This window comes from Protopterus annectens, chromosome 5.part1 (assembly GCF_019279795.1).
Source record: "Protopterus annectens isolate FY-2018-M chromosome 5.part1, PAN1.0, whole genome shotgun sequence".
NCBI classification, from domain to species: domain Eukaryota; kingdom Metazoa; phylum Chordata; order Ceratodontiformes; family Protopteridae; genus Protopterus; species Protopterus annectens.
In genome coordinates this window covers 682,770,975-682,794,902 of record NC_056736.1, presented here as the reverse complement: position 1 = coordinate 682,794,902, position 23,928 = coordinate 682,770,975, and the positions used below count along the sequence as shown (strand labels likewise).

The window sequence follows — 23,928 nt, the reverse complement described above, 5'->3', positions numbered from 1 at the left end:
TTGGTTTAAGCCTGATGTCCGGTACAAAGGAAGGCAGCTGATGCCATTTCCTGTTTTATCTCAACTGTCAGGAGCCCCCAAAAAAGGTTAGACCAGTAAAAAAATCCAGTCTATGCCCTAGGAAAAGGGGGATGGAGAACTAGGACTACAACAGTGAATACACCAACATCTACATTTATGGTAAGTGTACAGAACTGTACTATGTTCATGTTTCACCATTGCAGTCCTAAAAAAAAAAAAAGGGAGTCAATTCCCAAAGCCCATGAAAAAATAAAAGGGAGGAGGAACATCCACTAAGGGTTGGTAAGGATGCCCTGCAACACTGCAGTGGCAAAACCAGCCCTAGACTGGGAAAACTGGGGTAAATTGCAATGCTTTGTGAATGTGTGGACAGACGTCCAGGTAGCTGCTTCCAGGATGACCCTAGTAAGTACACCTCAAAGCTGCTTAGGTAGAGGCTGCCCTAGTAGAATGGGTCCCAGTACTCTGGAGGAACCTGCCATGCTGCAAGTAAGTGAACACAATGAGCAATCCACTTAGAAATGGTGCGTTTAGAAATAGCTTTGTCCTGAGCTCCAGGAGCAACTGAACAACTGAGCCACCTTTCGAAAAGGTTTAGTCCTGCCCAGGTAAAACTGTCTATGCACATCCAGGGAATGCAGTAACCTTTCCTTTATTCCAAAGATAAAGGTAGGCAGGTGGATAGACTGGTTTAGAGACCGGCTAGAAACCACCTCTGGCATAAGAGGGATTAGTTTGAAGAGAAACCTGATCCACATGGAAGATAAAGGCTCTAAAGGCTCTACATGGCCATTAAGGCCTACAACTCAAACTCTCCTAGCTGAATAGCCAAAAAAGTTTTCCAGGAGAGAAACTTAAAGTCTGCCAAGGCAGCTGGTTCAAAAGGAGGCAGAGTAAGCTTCAAGTACAAAATTAAGATTCCAAGCAGGAGCCCTTCTGGGAGGCTTTAGATTACTAGCTCCCCCGAGGAACAGTTTCTTCAAGGGATGAGAGAAAATGTGTTGCTCAAAGGAACAATGAGCAGAAATAGCTGAAGCATGAATCTTACTAGAATAGGAAAGTCCACCATTAAGTAAACCTGCCAGATGGTCAAGAATAAGAGGAAGAGCAGGTTGAGAAGGGTCTTCTCCTCTAGTCTGCATCAAAATGGAGAATCTTTTCCACTTCTGTGTAAGATTTCCTAGTGCTAGTCTCCTGGCCTCACTAAGGACCTCAACCACCTGTTGGGAAAGGCTTAAATTGAGTCAGGCTGCCAAATGCAGTCTGAAGAGGAGGATGCAGAATCCCCCCCACTGAACCAAGAGATCTGGTACCATGGGAAGATGCCAAGGCTGAGACTGCGAAGTAGTGGATACCAATAGTGCCTGGGCCAGTCTGGAGCCATGATGCCCCTTGTTTTTTCATCCCTTCTCTTTGACAGCACTCTGGGAAGAGGGAGGGGAGGGAATGCATAGAGAGCAGAGTCCAGGGGAAAGACAGAGCATCCACTTTCCAAGCTTTGTTGTGAGGAGCATCCACTTTCCAAGCTTTGTGGTGAGGATCCCTTGTGCAAAAGGTTGAAAAGGTGGTTGGTCAGATGAGACTAGATCCATCTGGGAGTGCCCCCACATTGAATGATGCGATAGTCCATCCATTCACAATATGAATGCTTCCACGTTTATGATTGTGGAAACTTGCAGCATGAAAGAGGTCTAATGGGATTCAGCTTATAAATATAGAAGTACAGCCCCCCCCCCCCCAAAGCAGTCTAATCAGGAAGAGTAAGGTAGGTCCTACAAGGGCTGGAATAAAATTAGAGTAAATTCCTTCACTATCAGAAGATGGCATTAAAGGGGTGAAATAGTTGCACCTGAAAAACAAGCCAAAATAAGTTAATCTGTGGACAAAAACCTTAACACGACCCCAGTGCTAGCCAAGTTCAAAGAGAATGTGCCATTACATATGTGGCTAACATTTTGTGTTCATATACAAAGTTGAAAGTAAAGCAATACTGGATACAAACCCTTACTAGACCAGATTTGAATATATACAAGCCTTTGTTTCCTTTGAAGAATGCCAGGGCAACACTTTAGGAAGAAATCTGCTAACTGGACATGCCCAAGACGTAAAAATCTGACTTCAATACTTTGACTTAAGCACTCAGATTTGACATTGAGAGAAGTCTACCAAGCTCAAGACAGTGGGTAGTAAGTGTCAAACCAGAACTGCTACAACTGACAAATACCTGAATAGGCATTGTGAAAGGACCAAAGTTATTCAAAGAAAACATCTTTGTACCCACACCCAAAGATGCACAAGTGATCTGCCTGTACAAATGTTGGCATGGAGAGATTTATAACCAAAACTCACTTCTTTCAACTGCACTGACTAAGAAAACAATTTCCAACCTCTCTATCGAGTTGTGAAGGTGACCAAGGGTGGCCAAGATGCAACTCCTAGTCTGACTGCCTCTGCAGTTGTATGCAGACCATTACTGGATGGTGCTTCATCTCCAGGCCAGTCTGATGTAATCTGTTACTCTAGATGCATAATTCAGACAAGTTTGTCTGAGGTTCTATGCTTAAGCTGAAATCAGACCTTCCAGATCTTACACCCTCTCACTCACCTTCATGGCTTAGTGCAGTCACAGTATATAGAAAGCCTGTAGATGGTCTGAACAGGCCGTGTAGCTGCTTGGCCGCGTAGCTCATTGTGTAAAGCAGCCATTTGGAGTAGTTGCATCATGCGTTAGTCTCCAATTCCTTGGTTTTAGAACCCAGGTTCGACCCGCTGTTGCTTATGCCTTACTTTGTGCACATCATCTCTACGGCATCTCGTGAAGAATGGACCCTACTCCATTCGGGCATCCTTGTCCATTAAGTACATGGCAGAGTAAGAAGTGACTGAAGTCAGTCCCTAAATACAAAACCTCAGGAGTAACCATGCGATTCAAAACCCACACGTCATTAGTAATCTCTCCAAATATATTAATCTTGGACATCTTGCCAACCCAGTTTTCCTCCCACAAGCTATGCCCATTCAATATCTTCACAGAAATGGGCCACAGGCCCTGAGCCAGTCAGTGCAAAAATGCATCCAGGCAGGCATGTTAGTCTTCATGTGACTGGAGCACCAATCGTGGGATAAGCACAAGAACCCACAGGGGAGATGCAGTATTACCATTAGCCTTAAGACTCAAATGGATCACCATTTACTGCAGACTTAACTGCACCCATGATAGCACACGAGCAAGACTTAGTGTAGCTCTCCCATCCTTTATTTAGCCTCAAACCTTTGAGCTGCCTTTTAATGCTAATGCAAATTCAGATTAGTGATAAATGTGAGACAAGTCTTCTATGCACCACCACCCCACACAGGAGAGAAATGCCTGGGTAGAGCCAGTCAAAACCCATGTACCTAGTTCTCAGATGCATTGCCAACGAGCTTCAGCTTGCAAAGTGTCAGGCATCCAAGACACCATCACACCTCAGTATGGGGGAACCAGCAACAGCTGTTGTCACCACCCTACCTTGATCTTTTAGTGTCAGAGCAGCTTTCATGACACCTAGATCATAGTCAGCACTCCACTACAGCAAGTGGAAAGACAGAGCTAAGTACCATAGGATGCAACAGGTTCAGCAACATCCCCAGCACCTACAAAACCTAAAAGCAGAAGCAAATTAGATTCAGTGCTTGGGTTCCTGCTACAAGTGTTAACCTTTCAAACTTTGCTTGCACCAAGCTATAGCGACATCAGTTTATTAAAGCTGTTAGGTAGCATTGATTACAGTCAGTGAATGGAAGCAATTACATCACTGATGGGACTGTACAAAATTTCCCTGATGTTCTGATGTTAACATGCTTTTTGGCAATATTCCTGCTGGAGTACGTTAGAGTTTCAAAGAACTTCGACTCTCAGCATGGTTGTAGAAAACATTAGTTCTAGGCTGCAGATCAGGTAGACCATTTGTAGCCTCGTCACCACAATTCCCCCTTCCATGAGGGGGACACGAGTTTAGTCACCACTTGTCTAGAGTGTAGGGAGCTATTTTTCTTAAGGAAAGGGAAGTCTGTTAGAGGGGAGGAGAGATAAATCTTACTAGGAGCTGTACATGATGCAGTGGAGATTTAGGTTGAGTGTTCACCGCATTCTAGGTTTTAGAAATGTGGCCACAGGACTAAGTAGTTTGAGGCCTTGTAGCAAAGTTGCTCAAGGGTTTGTACAAGACTAACCTTAATGCATCTGAAGGACCCTGCACTGGAAAGGTAGCAAGAAAACCAAATTACTGTAGTTGAAAAGGACAAACATAGCCCAGATTTGGAGATTGCTGCACCCAGCAACTAGTGTCCTACATACTGAAAGTTATGAGAAAAGAAAGGCCAGCAGAAACTAGAGCAATATGCAACATGGCCATTCAAAGTTTCAGTAGGAGCAACTGGGCTACAAGCATTTCCAAGCATACTTGGACACTAATGCAGCCAACTCCACGTGAACTACAGGACAATGCATCTGACTACACTGTGGGCCCAAGGGGACTGACCATGGTTTGAAGCACAACTGATGCTCACCACACCAGTCATGGTTCTAACAAAAGGGAAGCATTTTAGATCTACACCTGAAAATGTGCAATAGCAGTAGAGCTGAAATTGTATTGTGCTAGATAATGGTCTGTCAAACTGATTACTAGAGGGTCACACTGGCTGGCAAATGAACAAGGGATCTTCAGTGTTATGCATTCAAAGCAGAATTCCGCTTCACTTGAGCAAAAGCTGGCTTTGCATATATTTTGTACTTTATAACCCAGAAAGTTTGTGTTGTGGGGCATGAAGTGTTATTTTATGTATCCTAAAAAAGCTGAAGGCCATAGCAGTAAGCTACATACCTGCACATAAATTGTTTCAGCAATACCCATTACTTACAGGGACAATGTTTACCTACATGGATTAACGATAATTATGGAAAACAAGGATGAGAAAAAATACAAACTCAAAGCTCTTTATTATGGATAGCAAGGTACTAACTTTCCTTGCTTGTATCTTTAAAAAAATGTGATCTGTATATAAAACTACAGATCAGAGGGAAATTGTGGAGAGCGCTTAAGTTTGGGAAGGAAGACTGCAAGAGATGAGTGTGATGGTGATCAGCATCAGAGGAGTTGAGAAGGTTTTGCTTTGCTCGACAATCGAGGATAGTCACTAATGGCAGACATTTGGAGAGTTTGGCTTCATCTTTTAGAAAATGCATACTATCAAAATCTTTTATTCTGTCTTTTGTAACTTTTATAAGAGCAATATTTAAAGTCTGCCCCCCCCCCAAATTGGGGTTGAGACAGGTCTCAATTTCAGTCTCCAGGTTATAAACTTAGAAAAAGATGAAGGAACTGGAGGAGGATTTTGAATGCAGATCCTTGAGAACTATACAGATGTTGGCAACTGAACTATACAGATGTTCAAAAAGCTGCAGTTGCCAACAAGTATGACAAGGAGTACAGAAAGTGCGCAAGTGGGGGGCTTAAAATTGGCAAAAGGAACAAAATGTTTGGGGAGGAAATGGGATAAGGTCAAGCAGAAGTTGGTTTGACTGCAGGTTATAGACAGCAGTTCTAAGTTTAGTTAGGTCTAGATAAAGATAGTGGGGCAAAATATTGCCCATCTAAATTGGGTTAGAAAATCAGGAGACTGGAAGTGTTAGTATAGGTATTTGACTTGAATTCAAGAGATAGCAAATTTTGGACCTGTAATGGAAACAAGTGGTAACATGCTTCTTGGGAGTGGCAAATTGAAATTTCCCTGCAGAGTACTCCTCAAATGTTGGGGAAACAAAATGAACCAAGGAAAATAGATTTTCAGCTGGGACATTGTTCAAAGTACGACCTTACCAGCTACTAAAATGGAAAGACCAGCTGTAATTGAAGCACTGAATATTTAATGGATACTGAAAGTAACAAGTTGCTTAGGTGTAAATAGAATGTGGCAGCAATACATGCAGAATGCCTGGAAAGAATGGGGTTTAAAGGGAAGGCAGGAATTTACTAATTTATATACTGGCGTGAATTGTTCATGTACAAGATACAAAAATAAATTAGATTGTGCACACTGGTCTAAAGTATAAGCACTCCTCAAAATGGAGAAGTGACATTTGTGCTGTAACGGAGACCTATTTTAAAGCAGCAGAAAGCACAGCTGCACTACCAGGCTGCAACTCATTCCACACCTTTCAGCCCCACAAAGTGGACCAAATCTCCAAGACAGTGGAGTCTCCATATTCATAAAGAATATGCACACCTCCAGACAGAGTAGCCCAAAACATCGGAGATTCTTCAGGTACAACAGTGGTTAAGATGGCAATTCGGGTCGTGGCCTGTTATAGGTCTCAAGCCATGTCACAAGACTCCCATTCCATGTCCAAGCACCCTAAACTATTAGGGTCCAACCCAACACATACTGGTGACCAACTACCCCTCCCCAGTTGGGAAAACTACTGGTGTACCAATACATTTGTCCAATGCTTCTTTTAATTCAAATGCACTGGAGCATTCTTACCCCGACTAGAGGAAGCAACATACTTTACCTGGTTACTACCAACATGGGCAACCACTGCTCATCAATGGTCAATTCCTCCCTTGTTAGATCTGACCACAAATGACCACCATGGAAATCCACATCCATTCACCACCATGGAAATCCACATCCCTTCACCACCAGCAAAGGTAACCATGAAAATCTTCTCCAAAGCTGACCTTGATGGCCAACTTCATGGCACCCATGCAAATGAAAAATAGGTGCAGGACCACCAAATCACACACCAATGCACTGTATGAACACATACATAAATGCATGGAACTAACCATACCCAACAGAACCAAAACGATCCTCCAAAAAAAAAGTAAAATCTGGTGGTCACCTGCCATTAAACTCTACAACAGAAGGGAGAAACTGCTGCAGAAAAAGAAGTCCCAAGACTGGAAAAACTGCTTTAGCATCAAACCGTTGAGATTCGTCAAAACCTAAACCTAAGCTGGCTATGAAGGCAGAATTGCAGCAGACACTAAACCACAAAGCCTTCTACAGTTGTATAAAGAATCTCCACGGCAATACCCAGATTTGCTCTGGGTTACTGCACAATGGTACCTCCTATACTGAGCCAACAGATATCGCCAACAGATTCAGTGCTAATGTTAGCACCCCCCAAAGGTGCAATCACAATACCAGTGGATTGCCAGGCACCCAGTATTACTGCTGCACAGGTTAAAACAGCACTGTCCAAGGCCAAGAATACAGCTTCTATGGGACCTGACAATATCCCTGGTTAATGTTCTACATGAACTACAAAGTGAACTGGCAGCATGTGTGCCCTGTTCAACCACAGCCTCACCTCAGGCTTTGTCCTTACCAAATGGTGCACTGCTACAGTCATACTTCTTCCACAAAGGGGAAATGACTATAGGCCATGGGCATGGTCACCCCATTAGCCTCATTAGCCTGATGAGTCTATGGAGCACATCATGGATCTAAGGATATAGGGAATCTCCAAATTCTGGATACCATGCAAATTGGTTTTATGAAAGGTAGATCATGCCTGCTCAACCTGGTTTGACTTAGAGTCAGTCACCAAAGCTGTGGAGGACGGCAAAGCAGTTTATACATCCTACCTCTATCTGGCCAAGGCCTTTGATACCACTCCTCAGGAATTATTGATACTCAAACTAGGCATCAACCCCTATATCACTATGTGGGTTGCAAATTGGCTGCTATAAAAGTGGGTGGTGGTCTTCTCACTTCAACAGTTAGCCTAGAGGGCTTCCTAAGTGCTAGCCACAAGTTTTGAGGGCTTCCTAAGTGCTAGCCACAAGTTTTGAGAATTCATTTTATGCTCAACTTCTGAGACTTGGTTGGCTACAAATTACTTGCAATAGAAGCTGATGTTAAGTGCAAACTTGACAGACTAAACTACAATACTGCAAGTACAAACAAGTACTGTATTTCATTTTTTGTTACTTAATTGTTCACAGAATACTGTGCTGTGTGCCTCTTAGTTCCCTACCCACCTCTCCCTGTTCTTGTCTTGGTGTTAGTGGCTCTGGAATTGCCCGCCCTCCTGCAAGTCTGTATTTGAACACTCCTGGGTCCATCTCATTGCTCAGAGTACAGTGAGCTCATATCCAAGTCTAGTGTTCACTTTACTTAATACAGAAGGCCAACCCACGTGTCCTTGCTTCCTCTCTCCTTGCACTTTATTCATCTGCTTTTACTGTACACATTTCCTCCTTCAAAGGGCAAAAGCAATATAAAGTACTCAATTTTATTTATTCTGCTGCATTTATTACTGCTTGGTAGTAGCCTTATTAAATTGCAACTGTTACTCCCAAGTCTTTTGGTTTAAGCACGTGGGCTTCATACCAGTTTTACATTAAGGTTTGTGGTCTGCTATGTTGTGGCAGGACAGGTAGCCTACATCCTTCTAAGCTGGGAATTGCCGATTGAAGGCTCGGTGTCTGCTATTCTAAAAGTGCATTAGTTCTGGTTTAAGCACTTGGGCTTCAGGCCAGTTATTCTATATTAAGGTTTGTAGTGTGCACTCTTGTGGGAGGAGAGGCTGGATTCTGCCACAGGCTTATTGTGCGTGCTTATTTGAACTTTCTGAAATTGGTGCCCCTTGTTGCTGTAGCATAGACCAGATTCAGGCCTGCTGAATCTAGCTTTATTTGTATTTTTTTTGGAGTAGGTTCCCCTGCACCCTAGTGGCAGGAGTGTACAGTTAGAACTGGTTTAATTGAAGACTTGGAAGAGGGCTCAGTTTTGATCTTTTTTCTGGTTAATTGTGTAACTTGTTTAAATCAGTTTGTTCATTTTCTATTTTATATATGTCACACACAGTCAGTCACATAATTCATCTGCTTTTACTGTATTTGTGTTTCTTCCTACTTTACTAGGGGCATTTACTAATTACTAGGGGCATTTACTAATTACTAGGGGCATTTACTAATTACTAGGGGCATTTACTAATTACTAGGGGCATTTACTAATTACTAGGGGCATTTACTACAACTCTGACCCGAAATATACAAGTATCCTTGTTTTACTGTATCTGCTTTATTTCCTGAAAAACAAAATATACTTTAGTCTTTTTAAGCTAGTATAGTCCAGTTTTCAGGTTAGTGCTGAATTCAGGACGGTTACAAATTTGTTTGCCCATACCTTACTTTGACAGAAGGAAGTTTCTCTGAGGGGAATTTTTGAACAGCCTGTCCCTGGAGGAGTTGTTTCAGCCCAGAAATTAGTTAATTTCCCTGCTATAAAAACACATTTGCCTGGTTTTGCACACTGGGCAGCGCTGATTAGCTTGGGTATAATTATTCCTGACTTAAGTCTCTTCAATTTTTCCCTTTGAACTAAACTCAAGCCATTGGTTTCTCAGCCCGGCACTTGCACAAAACTCATAGCAAGCACTTAAACCCTAGCAGTAGACCCCACCCCCCCATGTACTGTACAGAAGGGCAAGGCTCTATTAGAGCTTACCATTCAGTAAAACAGTTCACTGTACCTATCCTGGTATGTCCAAAGGGCAGTTTCAAGTGTACTCTCCAGTCCTACTGGTGAATCTGGGCATTTTGAAGCAATGTTACAACTGCCTCATGAACAGACAACCCTCTCCTCCTACCAAACACCAATACATGCAAGAGATGCAATTACAGCCAAACTGGAGGCTAAGCTCTCAACCAAAGACTGGATCAGTCAAGAGAAGGGAAATACTTGCTTCACACCCCCAGTCTCATACACCCATTGAACCAGCACTGGCAAATACATGAAAACACTCTGGCTCTAAAAAATCTGCAAAAGCAAGAAACCTCCAAAGCAGACATCCAAGCAACCTCCACCCCCCAAACACAAACCATGAAACATACATCTCAAAGCCAGTGACACAATTACAGCCCTTAAGGCAAAACATCATACCGGACATACTAGTAATAGGAGACTATAGTGAGGCACACTGATTTCCCACTCACTGGGGTGAAGGAGAAAGTTACTGTTAACTGCTGCCTGTCAGATGCCAGGATCTGCCACAACAGAAGCAATCAGGTCACTTCAGAATAAGTGCAAATATGACTTGTCATTGTTCATGTTGGTGAGAATGACTTTAGCTGTACCTCCCTGGACTACATGGAGACATGGAAGAGCTCTGATCACATAGCCCAGGCCAGTAGGACCCTTACCCTGAGTAACATCCTGCCTTCACCAAGAATGATACCATGGTATAAAGAAAAAAAAATCAATTTCAATTGGCCAAGTTTCTGGTGTCAAAGATCCAGTGTCTGTCCCCCTGGGAGGACATGCTCAAGCCACACTGCTTTGCTATAGACTACACCTGTTGCCCTTGGGCTTTAAATGCTGGCCCAGGCTCTTGTCACCCCCATAGTGCCTTTAGGCAAGGCTCAAGACAAACCCACTGCCATAAATAGCACAAGTAACAAAAAAACTGAGGGTAAATCTACCCAGTGCTAGAAGTCTAAACCTCAAAATGCACACTAGGCACTCCAGTATGGAGAAATATATACATGTGCAGTAACAGGAACCTGGTTTAAGGCTCCAGAGAGCACCCAGCACTACCAGGCTACAACTTGTACCACACATTTTGGCCACAGAACCCAGACCGAAATACAAAAGGTGGTTTATCCATATTCAATCAAGGATACCCACACCTCCAGGTTAGTGGCAACAGCATGATGCTTGAGATCATACATGTGCAACTGACAAAACTGCAATTCAAATTGTAGCTTGCATGTCCCAAGACCCCCATTCTGCATTTCTGGAAACACTGGGAAACAAAGGGCCTACCAAACACCCTAATATTGGGTGACTACCCAAACATTAACTGGGAGAAAGTACCAACTCCCTTGCCTAACATTTCCTAGAATTTATAAACTCACCCTGGATAAACTGGTTACTTATACCAGAGGTGACAACATATTGGACCTGGTGATCACCAACATGGGCAACTGGTGCTAGGTCAACCCCTTGCTGGTTAGATCTGATCATAAAACTAATCCACTTTTGATATCCATATTCAGCCCCCACCCACGGACAAGGAAACCACAGTGGAAAACTTTCAAAAGAAAATTTACATTAAGAAAGTGGCGGAAAGTTTCAAAGCCCCCATGCTAAAGGATAATGCTGTCCAAGCTGCAAAATCCTTTACCAATGCATTCTACAGGCACCTACAAGAATGCATGGATCATGCTATCCTAAGCAAAACAGACTCACTCCACCAAGAAAAGGAAACTAGCCTGGTGAACCCCTGCTATAAACGAGCTATACAATAGGAGAAAACTAAAAATCCCAAGGGAAGACATCCCTGATCAGTATCAGCAAGAAACTATGATCCCTCACAAAATCATCCAAGGCGAGCTTTGAAAGAAAAATTGCCAAGGACTCAACCACAAGGCATTCTTTAGCTATGTCAAGAATCTAAGTGACAATGCTCAGATCTGCTCGGAGTTGGTGCAGAATGGTACAAAATAGCACTTTATTGGTCAGTTCAGTGCAACATCCTGGCAGACAGGTTCAGTGCAAACTTCAACCCCTCACCCCCAAAAGGGCCCATAACCATACAAGAATGCAGAGCTCTTGAAATCACTCTGGTTAAAAACAGCCCTCTCCAAAGCCACAAACAGTATCAATGGGACCAGTGTCCCAGGCTGCATTCTATACGAGCTCAAAGACCAACTAACCCCTCACCCAAACACACTGTTCAAACTCAGCCTCTCTACAGGCTATGTACCCAGAGTGGTGGACAGCAATGGTTATTTTGCTCCACAAAGGTGGAGTCACAAGACCCCAGGAACAATTGCCCTACAAGCCTGACCAGCTTGGTCTGCAAGGCTATGGAGTGCATCATCATGGAACTCATTAACAGAGTTCTGCTTTAAGGTCAGATAATGCCTCCTAAACCTGGTGGACTCCTTCAGACAGTTGCCAAGGCTATAGACTAGGGAAAGGTGGTACACAGCCTACCTAGACCTCAAAGGTATTTGACACCATTCCGGTATTATAGATGATCTCACCAGCCTGAACCATAAGCCCCTAGGTAAAGATGGGTTGCCAACTGGCTCATGGACAGAACCCACATGGTGAGTTGCAGGAGCTAGGTCAGACTCTAAACTCATTAGAAGTAGCATTCCTCAGGGCTCAGTAATAGGACCCCTCCTGTTTAGCATGTACTTCTCAGAGGTACAGGCACACACAGGATGACAATGGCTGACCAAGTTTGCAGACAACTGCAAACTAGGAGCCATAATTAACTCTCCGGCTGACAAACATCCTCAAAGAGTCAGATACCTGGTGTCAAAATCATGGCCTCAAGCTAAATGCCAGAAAGTGTATAGTCATCCCCTTTGGAAAGTACCCACAAACTACCACATAGGTGGTAGTCCCCTAAATACACAAGACACAAGGGATCTGGGGACCCAAGTAGATAGATCGTAATCTCTCCTTTGATAATCATATTGCCAAAATGGTTAGAAAATCCTGTGTGGCCCACCTAATCACAAAATAGTTCACACATCCAGATCAGTAGAGGTCATTGTGGCCCTCTACTCCCTCAGACCCATCATAGAGTAAAACGGCCATTTGGGATGTACCTTACAAGACACCTGAAACAGCTGGAAAGACCATAGAAGTACCTCACCAAGAGGATCACTGGCCTCAGATGCCCTATGCAGCTCAACTGAAGAAACTCCAGCTATACTATACCCACTCAGGAGGTTCTCTGCCTGACAAGACCTATGTCCAACCCAGAATTGTGGACATGCTCCACCTAAAGAAAACTAAACCCCCTGGAACCACATGCTCTAGGGATCCAAGCCTCACCACAATAGGACATGCTGTAGGGATAGATTACAGTCCCAGAGACTTCCCATGCTAGCTCCTTGCCAACACTCGAGAAACCTTGATGAGTGGAGTTACCCTGGGGATCACTTCAGTGTCTCTGCTGGACAGAGGCACAGGGAACTAAGGGTTGGGGAAAGCCAACACATTCTGGCTAGGCTTATAAATGCCTTCAGGCAGATAGCCTAGTACCTACCTATGAACCTACAAGATAGAGCCCAGTGTAAAAGTAGCAGACCACTTACGACTGGTTGGCAGTCCCACAGGGATCAGTCCCGTGTCCTCTCCTGTTTGGCATCTACTCAGATGTCCAGGCCAACAGTGGGACTGACCAAGTTCAGACAATTGCAAGCTGGCTGGGAGTCTATCAACTCCAAGTGATGTAGACATTCTACAGAAAGGCCTCACTGAAAACTGGTGTTGGAACCATGGCCTTAAGCTTAATGCCAAAAATGTGTAGTCATTCCCTTTGGGAAAAGTCGTTCCCACCAATTACCATACTGGTAGCCCACTGAACACAAAGCATTACAAGATCTGGGGACACAGGTTGACAGCAACCTCTCCTTCAACCACATTGCCACTGGTCAGAAAAATCCTGTGCGCACATCTCATTACCAAGGGTTGCGTCTCCAGGAAGAGTGGTCTAATGAGGGAAGAGGAGAGATTACCTATCAAGTATAATTCCCCATTTGGCATGTAACTCACTAAACACCTGCAACAGTTGGAAAGGCCACAGAAGTACCTCATGAAGAGGATCCTAGGCCTTAATGCCCTACATGGACAAGCTTTGCTTTTCCCAGTCTCTTCTATTAAAAGGCAAACTCTGCTAGACTTACAAATCTAACCCAGCCTTCACCTAAAGAAATACCAATCTGTACCACCTGCTCCAGGGTACCTCAACCTCATTACCACAAACAGAACATGCTGGAGGGACAGGTTCATAACCCAGAGACTACCCATGCTCTGGAATTTACTTCCCGTATGTCAAGCAGAGCACCTCACCAGCTGTAACAAATATTGATGAGTGGATGGGAAATAGAAGTTCACCCTGGGGATCACTCCAGTGACTCTTCTTGAGAGGCACTGTGAACTAAAGGTGGCATGATGCCAGGGAACTTCTATGGGCTAGGCTTGTAAAGTCTGCAGGGCCGTTTACCTAGTACACACCTATGAACAAACCAGAGTGCATAGTGACCTGTTAAATCTCCCCAACTCAGCCTGTCAATTCATCCCTTTGAGAACAGGATGATTACATGGATACATGCAGATTGCAGCACAGGATACAAGCCTACCTCCCAGGCAGCATAAAGGCCTTGAGCTTGTTCACCAGGCCTGTGAACCTAGAAAATCCATTTTCTGAGGGACCACAGAAGTAGACTTTGAACAGAACTTCAGAGCCTTCAGTCTGAAATAAAGACTGAAGGGTACAATAATTTAGACATGCATTGTTCCTCACTTTCTATATACATATAGAAAGAATTAACTGAGCCATTATGTTTGAACATTTCTTCAATGCCTTTCTTAAAGAAGTCTGAGAAAATGGATTCTATGACCAGCTTATGGTTTTTAATAGCCTGAAATTTAGGCCATCTATATTTGGCTGTGGGAAAAGGCAAGTGCTAGGATTAAAAATTTCCATCACCAACACTGCAGTAATATCATGGGGTGCTACACTCCTTAATACAGTCCTTCAGATGGGACAAACCATCTGCCAGTTGGCAAGTAGCTCAGGTGGATGCAAGATGTTCCATAAAAAGTTCTGGTGCTCCAGCCAAATTTTCCCTAGTTAGTTGTGTGTACCATCTGCTGTCTTCCCTGGAAGAGCTATTAGAACTAACCTGCATTCTCCATCTGGATTCTGAAGGGGACAAGTCATATATAGCTTAGGTGCTCACTTTTCTCCAAGTCCTTTGGGTTTCTAATAGGACATGAAAGGACCCCATTCCCTAGTAAAATTATATTTAAAGTTCATAAAATTAGTATTGTTTCAGTCCTTTATCTTAACTAGAAGTGCTCCCATTGGTAGTTTCTGCCTGCATATCCTGATATTTTATAACTGTCTCTAAGCAAGACACCAGTCACTAGGTGTAGCAATTTTAATAAATGCCATCTTGTCTTTTCATGTACTATCTGGTTCTCATTTTTTGAACAGCTGGTAATGGATGATCCCTGCGATATAAAACATTAATTTTCTATAATGCTTTATGGCTTTTTCCAGTGCTTTTCCATTTACTTCAACATAACATTTGCACAATCCCCAGTGCAGTTTTGCCGTATCTTTCAATATACAGTTCTGCCATTAAAATCTCAACCAGCAACAAGATGTGCAACCATTTCAGTTCTGCCATTAGAATCTCGCAACAAGATGTGCAACCATTTCCAATCCTGTTGCACAAAGCCTACATCTTTCTCCTACATGTTCAATGACTTTTGAACATGTATGCAGTCTCGAGACATTACTTTCGTCTTTTGGTTTAAATTCACCTCCTTAAACCATTCCAGTCTTAAACCCTGATCAATAGGAAGTTAGAATAGTTGTCTATATGCATTTTCCACATTCCTTGCCCTCAGTGTGACACTGCACCTTAAGTGGCAATGAGGTTTCAACACTGCGGTTACAAGCTTCCTCTTTACTAGCTTCATTCTGTGCTTTCTCTTGGGATAAAGAGTCACTGGATGGTGCAGTGGTAGTGTTACATACCTCAACTGTACAGAGGTTCAGAGAATGGCCAGATTTTTGGCCCGTTTCTCTTTTCCTCTTTTTCCAAGCAAATCACTGGGATTATCTCAGGAATGAAGTCACTAAATAATGACATACCTTTGAGAGTTAAATTTCAAATCCTTCAAAAAATATATATAAAAATCCTGTTACTCTAAGAGCAATATTTAAAATTGCTATTTGTACCCCCATTTTGTCAAGCTTTGCCCAGATTTTTTGCATTAACTGGTTTGAGAGGTCACCTCACAGCAAGAGGTTCTCTGATTAGATTCTCAGTTTGAATGACTTCTGTGGGGAGTCTGCATGCCCTTGTGCGGGGTTTCCTCTAGGTGTTATTTAGAAACACATACATCTTTTAACAGTTTGTTCTCTACGCACAGCACCCTTATCACCCATATTTGCTTGAGTAACTTCAGCACTCAAAAGCTGATGGACCTCAAATTGGGGAAACTGGTGTGTAATGGAGATGTGGTCACAATGCAGCAAGTCTCCGAATTTAGACTTGCATTGTTCCTCACATTCTATACACATTAAAAATGCACCCTGGAGTACAAGGCCAGGAACTTGTCAAAAGGTGGAATTCCCAGGTATTTGTCAAAAGGTGGAATTCCCAGGTATTTGTCAAAAGGTGGAATTCCCAGGTATTTGTCAAAAGGTGGAATTCCCAGGTATTTGTCAAAAGGTGGAATTCCCAGGTATTTGTCAAAAGGTGGAATTCCCAGGTATTTGTCAGTCTCCATGTTTGAAGTGAACACTATAGTTCTATTTTAAAAATGTGATATCCTAATAGCGCTTAGACTGCCTCTTTACTAATGCAATGGAGTCCAAATGGTTTCCACATTTTGTAATCCAAAAAAAATTACATTTAGATTCAGAATGCAAGTGTTTCAACATGCCTCAACTGTCCAGTATTCAGAATGGCCAGATTTGAATTTTTGCTCTACTCAGTTTGTGATTTTCTGGCAAACAGACGTAGTCACTAAGTGACTAGTTAAATGCAATATCCCTCAGAGCATTTCACCAATGCAAAACCTAGTGTAGCAATGTTACTGAAAGGAAGACGTTTGGGCCCCCCCACCAACCAAATTTGGTGGTGTGCTTAGACGAATGCTCAAGGACCATTTGGAGGAACCAACTGTAGGAGAGCATGTGAGATAATTTAGCAGCTACCGTAAAGCTTTAGTTTGTACTGCTCAAGCATTTGCTAGTCGAAAAGGAAATTTTGGAAGATTTCCCCAAGCTTATTTAATAGCTCATCTCTCAGGTACATCTCTTAACACACATTCCAAACCACCTACATAACCCCCTCCCATTTCTACTTCACCCCATCTTCATATTTTACTCTATTGGCTTCTGCCATTTCATTGGCCTTCTGACTACCTACCTTGACACCGATTTCTAAACATTTTAATACTCTAATGTCACTGTTTGGTAACTTTTCCTAGAGCAGACAAATAGGTTGCAATCACTTATCTAGAAATAGGCAGCTGTACTGTTTACTTTGATATAGCAATTTGTGCTGCTTGCAAATCTTCAGTATAAAACACTGCTGGAAATCATGCAAGGTAAACATTGATTAGATCTGTGAAAAGATGCAACGCCATTAAAAAAAGTGAGAAATCTCAAGTTTTAATTGGAGATGCAAGATAACTTACCCAGAATGCCCCATTCACCATGTAGTTTGCAAGGCAGTAAGCAGCAGCTGCAGTTACTGAAGGAACATACTTCAGGAAGGGATCAGTTTCCAGCAAACTCAGTTCAGCTATATACTAAAAACAAAGGTCAGGAAGGGGTCAGGTTCCAGCAAACTCCATTCAGTTATATACTAAAAACCAAAGTTAAGCTGCAATGTCTAGAAAAGTCAACTACCAAGATTTTACGATTTATTGTGGCTCTACCCAACTCTCAACTGTACAGCTTTTTGCAGAATGTCCAGATTTTCGCCTCCTATTTTTTGTTCTTCCCAAAACCTGTACTTTTCTGCCAAATAGAGGATTGAATTAATGAAACATTAGTTTCCACATCCTTCAGAAAATTCATGCCAATGCAAAACCTATTCTATCAACTTTAAGTTTAAGAGCAATATTTAACATGTCCCCATTTGTCCCCCCCATTTTAGGCTTTGTCCAGATTTTTTGCTTTAAGAGGTGAAGTATGCTGCCCTCTACACCTTCAGTATGGGTGCATGTCTATACTAATGGCAAAAGAAAAACAGGTACAAGTAACAGCATTGGGATGCATTTATTCAATCCCGTCAGACTATTCATTTCAGTCAGTAAAAAAACTAGCATCTTCCATATTTCTGTACTCCTATAAAAGTCTGAACCAACCAAGTGCATAAATTATTCACCATAACTATCCATCAGTTGTCCATTTTCATTCAACATGTGGGTTACAGAAATGACCTAAAGTCAGACTGCTGCATTTCAGACTTGCAGATCAAAGAGCTCCTCCTTTTACCCACAATGCTCAGCCTAGATAGAATACCTCAGATAGACCTACAAGGCAGCAAACTCCAATATGTAGAAGAAACAAAGCTAGTGCTAAAACCTAGAACAAAATGCTCCAAAATATCCATCATATTCCAGAAGGTGAAAGGGGAAGGAGGGTAGCTGAAGAATGAAAATTAACACATATATAGTAATTTATAGTAAGTACATAACTTGGATGTTTTTCTTTTTATGCATAAACATCCCAGCTACATGAACCTTGGATGGCCCACATTGAAGGATATTCCAGAGAAATGCTGCCAAATGCAGCTCCACTTCAAGTAGAATATTTTGTAATGAGAAATAAATGTATGAGCATTAGACCAAGTATCTGCTGCATAAATATCAATGGACGTTCTACACCAGAAGGCAGAAGTGGCCACGGATCTAGCTGAATGGGCCTTAGGAAATTAGTATATTCCCTGCATGGTCTCTCCAAGAAAAGCAATTAGTAATCCACTTGACCAGGGTAAGTGGAGTAATTGGCGACCCAAATCTGTTCCTCTGTACACTTCCCTCATTAGGCCAAGAAGGAAACACTCCCTTGGGTACGTTCCTTTCCAAACACCTGCAGCAATTAAACCACAGATTCCTTACAAATAAAATTCAGGATCTTCAAAATTTGTCTGGACGGAGAAACCATAGTCACTGTACTGTTGTGCAGACTGCTCAGAGGCAACCTGTGCCTTGCATAGAGAGCAATCTGACTAGCTTTAATGGAAATGCTGTACATTTCCAAGTCAAATTGCACTGGTCACTTGCTCAAAGCACCTGTTGTCAAAGAACTTGGAAAAGTATTTGTCAGAGGTTGCCCCACCTTTGGAACAAGCTTCCTATTAGTTAAAAAGCCCCTCATTGGCCCTGATGTAATTGGATGACTGATGGGTAACCAGAAACCTACCTCATGGTTCCACCCATGTGCCACTTGGACAGGGGCAATAGATGCCGATTTTAGTATCGGCTTGAACAAGACACCCATGGAAACGCTGGTTGAACTTACCTAGGCTTGTAAGGTGTGTGGGACCATTAGTCTAGTAGCCTATGATTCTAGGAGATGCAGGTCATTTCCTGAAATCCTTTGCCATGTAAACAGAAATGTAGTTGTCTATACACATCCAATATGTATGTATTCCCCCTCATTTGAAAAATTAGGGAAGACTGGTAAATGGATTGATATTAGATTCAAATCTTTCCTTACCAAACAAACAAGGGGGATTTGGATGGAGCCTGGAGTTCGGAAGTCTTCCTGCCAGGCGTTAATAGCTACTACTAAACATGCTAGCTTCCAAGAAATTTTAAATTCATTTTGGTTGAAGGCTCAAAAGGCTGTGAAACTGACAGTCCAGTCCCAAGAGGGTGATGTTTCTCCAGCAGAAGATAGAGTAAAACAGTGCCATTTAGGAAAGCTTTGCACAATTTGGAAGAGGCTAACCAAGCAGCTCTCCCAAAGTGAATTATATAGCCAATTGTACTTTGTGGAAAAATTAGCACCTTCCTGAAATGGATGCTAAAAACTCCATAACAGAAGCAGTAAAAAAAGTTTGCTTTTTTAAGGGCCCAGAGACTGTTCCATTTACTGCTTTAAATCTTCCTAGTACAAGCTGTGAAGGTGTATTAGAACTGTGGAGGAGAGCCTGGGCTGTCTATAGCCATTGACTTGGAAAAACCATGTAGTCATTTGAGACCTGGAATATTGGAATCTTTCATCCATGAGGAGGAGGGGTCAGCACTGGGGTCCAGCATCCATGAGTGATAACTCAGACAAAAGGTGAACCACACCTAGCAAGGCCAAAAGGTTACAATGAGGATAACAGCTTTTCAACTGCCTAGCTTTCTGCAAGAAAAGAATCAGAGGTACTGGGGATAGGCATAAAGGAGATTGGAGGGCCTAAGACTAGAGCGTGTGACTACCCCAAGGGAGATCAGGTCAAATACCTACTGTACTTTGAGAGATCACAGCAAGGTTGAGAGATCACAGCAAGGTCGACCCCAGCAATGGAAAACCACTGGGAAACCACTGTGGCATCAGAATGGGCCTGCTGAGTTGTCCACTAGTACTTTATGCACCCCCTGAAATGTGCATAGTTAGAAAGTGGTTGGGGATCCATTGGACAACATGCATATAGAAAAGTGTAGCTGCTGTCAAACCTAGAACCAAGTCTTTCGGGGGGGGGGATCAACAAGGATCTGCTGAACCTGGAACCAGACTAGACAATGATTAAAGCATCTGACTTGGTGCATTTAACTGGGCACCAATGAACTACAGGCTCTACCAGGTGCAGTTTGGATTTGGAGATGTTAGACTAAGTGTTTGACAAAGCTGGAGCAAATAGGCCCCCGACTGTTCTAGATGCCTGGTTGAGTGGTGAGGAGCCAGTAATCCAAATATGAAAAGGCTTTGAAACTTAGGTGAGCTATTGCCACACAACGTAAAAGACTCAAGACCAAAGGACAGGGGCTGTGAACCAGCAAGTGACTGGCTCCCAACTGGAAGTGCAAATATATCTTTGGGAGCTTCTGTTCAGGATGCATACAGTCTCAAAATGGTGACTGAGCACATACAATTGTTCTTCTGCAGAAAGGGCATAGACTGAACTATGACCATTCAAAACCCTCTCATTGGTTCACGATTGGATCCAAAACTGGTCTAGTCTTTGGCATTAAAGAACCTTAAGAACCTGTCTTTGGCACTAAAGAACCTTGAGTAAATTCCAAATCCTCTTTGGTCTGGTGGATGTACAGAGTGACTCGCCCAGCAGCTTCTCAATCTTGAGCTGCAGCTTTGCAGGGTGGAATGTTTGAAAACTTTAGTTGGGGTAATCTGGAAAAAATGGTATGCAATAGCCTCTGGAAGTTAGCACCAAGAATGTTTTATAGAAGCCAGGTGTTTGGGTGAAAGGACGAGCACCCCCCCCCCCCCCAGAGGCAAGCACTTTGGCAACCCTTCCAGAATATCAGTCAAGGAATCAAAAAATTATGTACTCATCATAATGTTCTATTTTGTGTTCATTTTCATTCAAATGTGTTTGAATCAGACTAAAATTTTCCCAGCTCATGAACAAATAGAGCTCCTCCCTTAGCCAAAATTGACTACCACCATACCTCATATCTTGAGAAACTTTTAGCCAATATAAAAAATAAGGCGGAGAACAGTATCTCGAGCTCAAAGGATCATTGGCTCCTTCAGCATCTAACCCTTCCAGAAGGGAAATGACAGGGTTGGAGGGAGGGGAACTGAAGAATGCAAGACTGAAAACAGATTATGGCTAGTGCAAAAACTTATTCATTCCTCAACAAATGGGACAAAGTGGAACTACCTAAACCCTGGGAGGACTCCAAGGAAGGATATCCCTGAGCACTGCTGAGCCAAAGGTCACTCTTCCCCTAGAGAGCAGATCCAATTTGTAACCAGCAATAAAGAGGATTAGCCCAAGCTGCAGCTGCACAAATCCAAAGATGTAGATAAACACAGAAGTTTCCATAGACCTGGTGACATGAGCATTTAGCTCATTACATCCAAATGATGCTTCCAGGTGCATAACTCCTATTGCCTCTAGGCAGATTTGTTCATATTTGAATCCATACCATGCCATGTACAGGGTTTTAAGATTTCATCTTAAAGCTTAACTGCATTATTGGACCTCTGTCTAATGCAGAGAGAAAACTGTTCACATTTTTCTAAATCTTAGCCAAAATTGACAGAAATCAGCCTCATATGAAAGTGCTCAGCTATACGAATGACAGCATGTAACTAGCGGACTGCCAAGATATTGTAAGTAATTTACAAAATTACAAATTTAATGGCATTTACTGTGCATTTCAAGACCTAGAACCTAAATACTGCCACTATAAAACAGTGTTGAAGGGTTTGCCATTTGTCTTTCATATCCCCTATGTTGAGAGATGTGCACTTGTTTAAAATGTGACAATTTGATTGTCGAAAGAGGTTGCTGCAACAGTTCATGTCACCTCACAGCAAGAAGTTGTCCAGTTCGGTTCTTGGCTGGGGTGCCTTCTGTGCAGAGTCTGGCATGCCCTTCCTGCAGTCTCATGTGTTGCCTCCAGGTGCTCCAGTTCTCCCACATTCCAAAGACATGTAAGTAGGTAGATTGGACAACAAAATTGGCTGTACGTGCAAGTGAGTGTTATGGATGAGTTACTGTGGCAGGGCTAGCCACCAGGCAGTGTGAACCTTGGCTCGAGATGGGTCACTATTGGCTACACCCTGACCCAATGTGCAAAATGGGAAAAAGGGGTCAAGGATGGAGAGGCTTTGCCCATTGGAAGTTGGTGCAAGCTTCCTGCACTCTACTGGTGTGAACGAGTTAAAAAGGTTTAGTCAAAGACTAACCCAATTTTTAAGTTACTGGCTTACCCAATTTTGAATCCAAAAAGGAGACATTGATCCAATTTCCTCAATTTGTCCTTGGTAGATAACTGAACATACCTTTGCTTGCAAATCTGGAAAGAAAAATGGAAGGTTGTTTGGGTTGTAAGGATACCCTACCTTAAGAATCAATGAGGCTCAAAAAAGATATGGCCTGATGTTCTGAGACTAGCAGAAGTAATGGCTAGAGTCTTCTAGGTTAAAAAGTTTAGTTCACATTTGTCCGATTGTTCAAAGAGGGATTGGGTCAAAGATTGTAAAACAAAATTAAAATCCCAAGGAGTAAGGTCCCCTTCATGAAGGCCTTAAAGTTTGGAAGATGCTAAAAATGAACTTACTCCAATGTGAAAATTAGACATGGCAGCAAGTTGTACTTCGTGCTAGTTCTTCAGCTAGCAAAGACTGCTAAAAACTCAAGACCTTTAGGTACTGGCATTGGCCTAAAAAGGTCAGTGTACATTTGTCAGGTGATATAGGTCTGCACTGTACTCCACAAATAAAGATGCTTTCTGAAGGAATTTGGGGGCTTAAAATGTACTGAAGTGTAGGAGACCATGTAACAATAGTGGACAAGAGCATCAGGTTCAAGAATGATGAACCTGATCGCCCCCCACCAAGTGCAAGAACCTGACTCACTTTGGCTAGATGCAGAGGTTGCAGTAAGGTAGGCTGCATCGATGGAATCTTTTCTGCTTTCATGTTGAATGACCACTGAGTTGGAATGGACCTGCTTAGTCTATCACACTGTATTTTCCTAGAACGTCACGGATATAAAATCTATTGGAAGTCACCCCATTGCCACACTGGGTAAGATTTGGCTCAATTGATGTACCAGACCGACATTGTTCTGAAATGCAATAGTCCTGGTCTTGGAAGGCTTGCAGTGCTAGGACAGCTCATTTCTAAAACATGTATTGGCCTCTGGAGTGTATTGGACTTGTGTGCCCTCCCATTAGAGGATAACTATGGCCTTGGGTATCTGATAAGAGTAAATCTACACAGACTTTTTGCATGCCAAAGTTATTTTGATTTGGGACAAAGGTTGGTGAATAGACCAGAGCTAGGGTCCACTGAAGAATTTTCGTGTGGTATCTTGCAAGAACCAAAACTATTGCAGCAAACTAAATACTTGATCAACTGGGCCAAGAAAAAGTTTTGGATGATTTTTGACTTTGTATCATATGGTTTGTACCCTTGATAAAGGAAGTGAGGCTGTTAGGGATATGTTGAACAATGGTCCAATTAATTCCAAATACTGGAGTTGGTTCCAATTGAGATTGGCTTTGGATAGTAATTCCCAAATGAGCACACCTGAAGTTCATAATTGCATTTGATCAGATGCATAGTTGGAGGGGTTATGAGCCTGGGGACTGTGGCGAGACCAAAGAGCAGAGCTCTGAATTGGAGGTTTGGTACTGTCTGTTCATTATGAAAAATCTTCAGTGTGC

At 42.6% G+C, this 23,928-nt stretch overlaps 1 protein-coding gene across 2 annotated transcripts in view; it reads right to left on the bottom strand.

The window, feature by feature from the left end:
• The window catches only part of CCNA1 (cyclin A1), a 116,790-nt gene that overhangs the window by 11,571 nt on the left and 81,291 nt on the right, over positions 1 to 23,928 (bottom strand). For both annotated transcript variants that reach the window (XM_044073300.1, XM_044073302.1), the window contains exon 7: positions 17,260 to 17,373. In XM_044073300.1, the coding sequence (XP_043929235.1) occupies positions 17,260 to 17,373 (114 nt within the window). The remainder of the gene's footprint in view (positions 1 to 17,259; positions 17,374 to 23,928) is intronic.